At 33.2% G+C, this 9089-nt stretch overlaps 1 protein-coding gene across 1 annotated transcript in view; it reads right to left on the reverse strand.

Moving 5' to 3' along the window:
• Window positions 1–8864, reverse strand: part of LOC106463358 (synaptotagmin-15-like) — a 36808-nt gene extending 27944 nt beyond the window's left edge. Inside the window, exon 1 of the mRNA XM_022390841.1 lies at window positions 8638–8864. Coding sequence (XP_022246549.1) covers window positions 8638–8797 — 160 coding nt within the window. The 5' untranslated portion in view covers window positions 8798–8864. The remainder of the gene's footprint in view (window positions 1–8637) is intronic.
• Window positions 8865–9089: the final 225 nt, after the last annotated feature.

Raw genomic sequence — 9089 nt, forward strand, 5'->3', positions numbered from 1 at the left:
CAACAAATCGAGGGCAACAAAAACAATAGCTGTTTATCAACAAATCGAGAACCAATTGTTCATTACGAATAAATCGAGACTAGCTGTTTATCAACAAATCGAGGGCAACAAAAACAATAACTGTTTATCAACAAATCGAGGGCAACAAAAACAATAGCTGTTTATCAACGAATCGAGAACCAATTGTTCATTACGAATAAATCGAGACTAATAAAAACAATTATTACTGTTATTTAGTAATTCGTTTATCTATTACTGAAAAACAACAAATTAAGGATAATAGAAAAATTATTTTTTCCCGTTTTGTGCCCATGATCAACATAATTAGTAGCGTGTTTCGTGTTTTTATGCTAAGTGTCGAAAGTAAAGTGTTTCAATTTGAAGCAGACTTCATTTCTGTTCGGTGCATAAATATTATAAAATATTTTCTTAAGTAACTGTGGAAAAAAAGGAAATATCATATTTTTCTTTTTTTTAATGTAATAGAAATATTGTTAAGTCATACTCAAATGAGTTTACGCACATTTTATTTGTAAAATTACTAGCAAATTTAATATACTTCTGTTTAGATAGTTTGAGGTTCGTAAGTATTTATAAAATTAAAGTTAACTTTAATGAAAAAATAACAATTCTGCTTACGAACTTAATGGTTTAATTGGTAAATTCCATAAGTGTTTGGAATATTAGCACTTCACTAACACGAACAGCGTTGTATAATTATTCTCATATTTACAAACGCATAAATGCGCTTTACAGATCACGCGTTTGAGGGTGAACATGGAAGTTTCTGCACGGGTAACTTTACTGAGTAATCATAATATTATCTTATACCGAACACGTATTCACATGAAATGAACAAAATTTTCAGTTTTTTAAGACATTGTCAGTATATAATAAAACGCGTTCTTCAAATCTGCACCAACGTGCTTCATTTTAAAATGATTTGTTAGGCTATTATTTCGCTTTTAAACATTTCGAATAAAAAAAAATGGATGTTTTTTTGGGTTAGAATACTAAACATTCAAGAGGTTGGTAGTCGTATTATTGTAAGTTTTCTAAATCTTTGGAATGTAGTAGAGTATATGGAAGCGGGAAAACAACAAAAATCGTTGCAGGAGATCAAGGTAAACATTTTGAAACATTACTGGATAGGACAAGAAGAGTTTCCTTTTATTTGAAACACTGTGATATATTGTAGAGCACCTAGCGGAGAGAAAAAAAAACAACAACATTAAAACGTAAAAGAGAGTAACACTTTGGTTTATTTTTGAGGAAGGTTTTTTTTTCTGTGTGTGTGTGTGTGGACTGTTTCTCATGCGTGTGTTGAGAAAGACGTTTCGTCGGGCTCCATGCTAATCCTTCTACAGATCTGGAGCCCGAAACGTTTCTCCCAACAAACACAAGGCAGAAGCGGTACACAAAAACCTTCCACAAATATCGACCACACTGTTGTCTAAATCTTCCTTCAATGTAACAAACACTGTTTAAATTGTCACCTATCTGGGTTTTATAGAATGCGATGTAATGAGGAATTTAGAATTGTAATCCCCGATAAGCCTAATAACGATTACTCCAACATAGTTGAATATCGGGTGGGATTTTTTTTTTCACATATTCACTAACTGACATTAGGAACTTTAAAGAACATGCTATGCAGTAGTATTATTTTCCCAATGTTTTTAATGGTGTGAACACCTTTTACAAGCGGGCGAAACATAATTATAATTAATGACACTTGCCATAAGACGTTATTTTAGACCTATTATATTTTAAGACTGTACTCTTAATCTAGTTCAACGATTTTTAAGAATTAGAAGAATGTATGATAATAATATTTCTAAAATACTATTTCGTCATATCTGTTCCCGACGACGCGTTTCGCTCTTTCCAGAGCTCTTCAGATTATTATTATACATTCTTCTATTTCTTGTAAATCCCTAAAGGACCATATTAAGAATGTAATGTTAAAATATCCAAAGGCCAGCTTGTAAATAGCGTTTATTTTATAACAATTATTGTTGTAAAAAATATTGATATTTTGAGAAACCTCACAGTATTTATATACGTGCTGACCTAAAAGTGATTTAATATCAGACATTGGTTTTCTAATGTTATATAGTATTTATATACGTGCTGACCTTACTATATAACATTAGAAAACCAATGTCTGATATTAAATCACTTTTAGGTCAGCACGTACATAAATACTATATAACATTAGAAAACCAATGTCTGATATTAAATCACTTTTAGGTCAGCACGTATATAAGTACTATATAACATTAGAAATATTTATATTAATATGAAAACGTAGATTTATTGATTTTCAGCACTTTGTTCCCAGAATTATATTTATTACGTCTTTCGCCTATTTGATTTGATTTAGACTTATACATATATATATCTTTTTTTAAGTTCGTTTTGACATCATGTACCACGAAGTACTTTGTTGCTGATACATTAAATTTATAGCGACGTGGATCTCGATTTTACTACGAAGCTCTGATGACAGCTAAATTGACGTCACGCACTGCTTTTAGATCGATCAGACCGGACAGGCACGAATCACGTGACTGTTAAGGGGGGTAATGTCGATTGCTAGTTTAATGGGATGTTTGTTTATCATTAATAACTGTTTGTAAGAAAACAAAATGTCTCATGTTCAACATTTTTTGAATTCTTTATATGTTTTATATGTTTACCACTTTGATAAAGTGCTCTCTAGCATGATTCCAACGATAACGTGTTTTCACTTTATTATCTACGTTCTTCAGACCTAATAATAATGTCTGATAACGAGTATAATTGTAATATTAATGTTTGTTTGTTTAGAAGAACAAAATCTATTATAAATTCGTAAAGTTAACAAAAAAAAACGTATCATTAAAAGAAATATATGTCATAATGTTTCGATTTAGAGTTCCCGCGTAAAACAACTGTAAGAAACCCAGAAAATGAAGACCTATGGAATTTTACTAATACTTTGCAGTGATCAGTTTATATGACAGCTGAAGGAAATCAAACCAGGTAGGAGCAAGCTATGTGTCATAATACCTTGTTTATTAGTAGCAATATTGTTGCTTGTTCTTTATATCTCTGTAATAATGTCAAGTGCCTCGCAGTGGGAATAACATTAAAACGTCATTTATTAGTAGTAATAATGTTGCTTGCTTTTTGCACTCTGTAATACTCTAGAGTGCCTATAAGTGAGAAAATGTGAGAAAGCAGATAATTCAAAATAACTAGAACCTGTGGCTTCAAGGTAAGTTTCCGTTTTAATTTTTGATTTAGTATGATAATTAGTAATGCTTTCTCTACGTTATTTATTTTTAGTAGTCTTTACAGTGACATTTTGACGGTTTTCTTAATATTCTTTTAGTTTGAAATAATCTCTTTTAGGTATTATTTTCATTCTACAACTTGGATAATTTATCTAATTTTATATCGTAGTATATTAAAACGCTTTTAGAATAATAATGAAAGAGCATTTTCATTATAGTTGCCTATTATTTATTAGAAGCACATTGCTAAATATGTTTTAATGTCTAGTAACTAAACAGTTTAGATTACTGTTTGTGTTAATAAAATGCATTTTCAATACGTATTGTAACTGCTAGTCCACATTGAGAGTATTGCTTCTTCAATAACAAATTCTCCAGAAAGTGGTCATGTCGTTATTTATAGGATTAATATATGATTTTTTCCTCCTATTTTTCTAACTTCTATAAGAAAAACATAAACCTAATGAAAACTGTCTCTCCGCTTAGTTCAAAACAAAAACAGAAACATAAAGGCAAGTATTTAATCTTGTGGCTTCAAGGTGAATTTACGCTTTAATTTTTGATATAATAAGATAATTAGTAGTGGATAAAAATGTGAAAGGTACAAATTATTTGTGAGGTCATATGTTGCTTAAGTCTTTGACTAATTCTGCAAACCCATTTGGTTTTATGCACATTGATATACCCGGTGCAAACCCATTTGGTTTTATGCACATTGATATACCCGGTGGAGATGTTCCGTATAATAAGATGGAGTAAACATTGCCCTATGGAAAATTTGCAAACATTACGTGTAAATAAACAGAGATAACAAAATCGATGTTTTTAATTAATTCCTAAATATTGTTACTAGACGTCATTGTCGTAGAAAAGCCTTGAATTACTCTTGTATCTGTTAACTAGCACAATGAACTGTTTGCTTTTCTGTATTGTATCGATACATATGTTAAATAAGATATAAAAGGGGAGTTACTAATTAAGTACAAATAAAAGGATTTCAAAATGTTAGATAACCTAATATATCAGAAGAGCATCAAAGATAATTAGTTTATCAGACAAAAGAAAATATTGAAGTTACCAAACGAGACAAGGAACAAAACGATATTACAAGCAACCACTCTTGCCACATCAGGCTTGCGATATTAACTAATATCAGTTTGCTAAAGACTCGTAAAAAACGAAACTTCAACTACCAACTGTATCGCTGAATATATGATTACAGTGGTGACACCTAGAAGATAGTTTAACTGTTAGGAAGGGAATTATCATGTAATTATAATATTATTTAGCCATTGTAGATTTGATTGGCATGGCAACTTTTTAAACAATAAATTGAATAACATAGTATTTTCAATTGGGATTTCTTGCGTTTACAGAAAAAACAATAACAACAAAAAACGAAAATAAGAATGGTACAGCACAAGTAAAAAATCTATTTGGTGTTTCCAGAAAATGCTTCATCCTATCTGAAGGCAAAAAGTTAGTCTTTGAAATATTATAATCCAATAAATCTTAATTTTCGGTGGTGATCCAATTGAAAACTTAGAATAAAATCCGAATTTTCACTGACGCAACTGAAAGTTTGTCAAGACTGTATGTTACAGGGAAATGCACGAGACAAACAATTCCAGGAGAAAGCGATTAGCCAAACTAAGCTACTTTAAAACCTATTTTAGAGTGAAGAGCATATAACATCTTTAAGTGCATTTCCTCCCTTGTCCTGCTCGTGAGGATAGCCTTAAAAGATTTACTTTTCGACTACCGTGTGGTGAACTGTTCTGGTTGTATTACTAAACTTTACTTATGTTTTGTTGTAGTTGTTTTTGCTGTTCTAGTGAATTGCCATCCAGCGATTTCAGCTAGTTCCTAGGGTGTACAAATCCAGGAGAGTTAAATAATTGTTCTTTACATCAATTAAATATTGATGGATTTATAATCGTTGATTCAGTAGGTTTGTTTGAAGCTACGCGATGGGCTATCTGTGCTCTGCCCACCACGGGTATCGAAACCCGATTTCTAGCGTTGTAAGTCCGCAGACATATCGTTGTGCCACTGGGGGGCTGATTCAGTAGGTGGGAGTTGTAGATCAGAGGCGGCGCTAGGTGCTTAAAAGATTCGGGGCTCGGACCCATAGGCGCGGGAATTTTCGATTATAGTTTTCCATTCTGATTTTTTTAAACACCAACTAGGGATTTGGGGCCTCTGTCAAGTAGAATGTATGTTTGATTCTTCTATCTGTTTAGTTATTAATATAAGCTTTCCTGGCAAATAAATGTTTAAAACGGGCAGAATGCAGCAAATAAATTTTGGAAATGGCGAAATAGGGCAAATGCTAGAAAATGGCAAAATACGGCAAATAAATGTTTGAAAATTGTTAAATACGGCAAATGTTAGAAAATGGCAAATAAATATTTAAATAAGGCAGAATACAGCAAATAAATTTTGGAAATGGCGAAATACGGCAAATGTAAGAAAATGGCAAAATATGGTGAACAACAAAAGAGAGCAGATAATTTGAAAATGTTGACTTACGTTGAACTTTCACTTTAAAACTACAACTTCATTCCTAAAACCTTTATCCTTAGAACATAAAAATAATTATAAGCGATAGAGTAAGGAGAGTGCATTTATATATGGTAGTTATATACGTCTAGAACAACGAAACTGTGTTAACTGTTACATTCTTAGAACACGAAAATGGTTTCTCTAGAATTAGTGCATTAGATATTAACTCCCTAAACGGGACGTTTGTTAATAGTTATGTCCCAAGAACTCTAAAACAAAGTTAACAGCTATTTTTATAGAATATTCTTCTTTTGACCTTAATCCCACCTAGTTTGGGGTCGGCCGCTCTGGTGTTTGTATTAGCCAAGAATTATTGCACTTGGGTAGGCCTTGACAGTAACCCTAAAGTGTGAAAATATTTGGTGACGGGGATTCGAACACGCCACCTACAGATTCGAGCGCCCTAACCACGCCATGCCAAACTCAGCTATTTCTATATAATATGCATAGTATACTAACAGCAGTGTCAATAAATTACGGAAGGAGTTCTATACAGTTATAGCCCTGTTGTATACAAAAAAATTATTTTCCATGTGTTTGTTTTTAAAGCGTGAGCACTACCTGAGGAATTATACCCAAATCTGGATAGGCTAGCTTTCCTAGAACACAACCGGTGTAGTAATAGCTCTGTGTCGGAAACAGCGGCTTATTTGCCATGTCACCAAGACATAAACAGTATGTTAATATCTACATTTTAGGACACACACAATATTTTAACAGCTTTGTCGCTAAAATATAAGCAATGTCTTAACATTTGTATGTTTGTGTTTATAATTAAGCACAAAGCTACCCAATGGACTATCTGTGCTCTACCCACCACGGTTATCGAAAGCTGGTTTCTAGCGTTGTAAGTCCAAAAACATACCGCTGTGCCACTGGGGGCAACACTTTTGTATATTGAATATGGAGAACATTTTAAAACATGTGTTCCTATGGAACACGGACAGTTAATGTTTTGACAGTAACGAATATATCATATCATCTATCTGTTATGACTCCAGAACAAAAGCAATATCCTAACAAGTATCTTCTATGACTTCAAAACACGAACAATGTTTTAATGGGTATCTGTTATGATTCCATAATATAAACAATATCGTAACAGCTATATTTGTTATGGCTCTACAACACGAACAATATTTTAACAGGCATTTATTATAACTCCAGAACAAGAACAATATTTTAACAGGCATTTGTTTTTACTCCAGAACAAGAACGATATCTTAACATCAATTTTTTATGCTTCCCGAACACGAACAACATATCTTAACAGGTATGCCCCCCAGTGGCTCAGCGGTATGTCTGCGGACTTACAACGCTAGAAACCGGGTTTCGATACCCGTGGTGGGCAGAGCAAATAAAAACAAATAAACAAACTTAACAGGTATCTCTCTAGAACATAAAAAAATTTTTAAGTCTAAAATGTGAACTATAACAACTCTGTCTGGAAAAAAATGACATGCACCAGATTAGAAATTAATGGAGCGATTAACCTGCTGTTTGAACCTGTAATAATTAATAAATATTATTTTCTTCTTACACAGACAACTTGTATAAGTATTTTATTTTCTCTCGTGATGTTGCTAGTTAAACCCTCCTTGCATTTCAACCAAATTCTTCGCATAACTAACGACAAATTTCTCAACGTCGTCAGACTTTCCAAAGCTTCCCACAAGTACATTCTTAACACCTAAATTGTTTAGGTTGATTCACCTAAAACCTGTTTTTTTCTAAGTTACGGTCCATTAATTACTTTTAATTCAACATGTGTAGCACGCCATGTTTCCTCAAAAATGACTTTCCAACGATCCGTAGCATCCCGAGGACTTAACTGAAACGTAATCAATATCACCTGGTGACCTGGAAAATTATCTTGCTAGCTTGCTTTCTGAAAATAGTGTTTCACTTTTATTTTTTTTACCCAAGAAATAAATTACACTTTGGAAAGTAGGTTTCTGAAAAGATGCGTTAAAATATTCACTTCCAGAACTTATATAAGATAGTTAACATTTTGGGCTGACGAGTCTTAATGGTTAACGTGCTGGACTGTAAAAGTGAGAGTTCCTGGTTCGCGTCTCGTTGCTATAAAAACGTACTCCGCGCTTTGGGGCAACAGTTAAACCTCATTTATTGATCAGATTGTGACTAGCTTCCTGCCTCCTCTCTGGTCTATTAGCTAGAGATGGTCAGTGTAGATAGCCTTTGTGAATCTTTGTGCAAGTTTTCAAAACAAAAAACTTAAAGCAAAACTTTTGCTTTAAATACTGAGAGTATTTTTAAAACCAGGTTTATAATAATATTACTCGAACGAGTTCGTATCATTAAAACTGAATCATTAAAAAGGCGTACTTTTCTAGAGCTTAGTGTCAGCAGACTACGGCATTGGGGTGGCGTGTCTTAAGGAAATGTTCTGAAATCTAAATATTTGATTTTCACTGCGCTAGAAGAAAGAATACTATAATACATGAAGATATATATATTGCAAGGTAAAAGAGCAAGGAAATGTTCTGAAGTCTAAATATTTGATTTTCACTGCGCTAGAAGAAAGAATACTATAATACATGAAGATATATATATTGCAAGGTAAAAGAGCAAGGAAATGTTCTGAAATCTAAATATTTGATTTTCACTGCGCTAGAAGAAAGAATACTATAATACATGAAGATATATTTATTGCAAGGTAAAAGAGCATTAATTGTTTAATTATTATTTTCGATGTAATTTTTTCTTCTGTTGAACAAAGAGACAATTTAACAATTAAGATGCGTTTACTTGACATTATCAGACTCACGTAATGACGGTACATCACCATCCAATGGTTCTTGTTCTGTGATGGGGTCAGTCTGTACTTGCGGTTTAGCGGGCTCCTCCTGCCGTCGTTTCATGGTTAAGTGAAGCTGTGACTCAGGTGTTCTCGGTAAAGTTTTGGGTTTGGTTGCTGTAGGCTGCATTAGAACGATCCGTTTTGTCGCTCTACCCGAAGTTCTCAAGAGATGATGTCGAGTCGGTAAGCTCTCGCTCTGCTGAACGATCAGAGATGTCTAAAGTCGGCTGACTGTTCGCTGTGTGGTGTATGCTAGGTGCATGGAAGGGGCGCATGCGCCGATCGTCAGTTCACTGACACTATAAATGGTAGTATAATACAGGATTTGAAAGGAAGAGATTGTTTTCACATAAATACTGCTGTTTTCATAATCATGTCGAGATATCATTTGTCATTCTTCACTCATAAAGAAAGGATGT

The sequence above is a fragment of the Limulus polyphemus genome, unplaced genomic scaffold (assembly GCF_000517525.1).
Source record: "Limulus polyphemus unplaced genomic scaffold, Limulus_polyphemus-2.1.2 Scaffold1385, whole genome shotgun sequence".
NCBI classification, from domain to species: domain Eukaryota; kingdom Metazoa; phylum Arthropoda; class Merostomata; order Xiphosura; family Limulidae; genus Limulus; species Limulus polyphemus.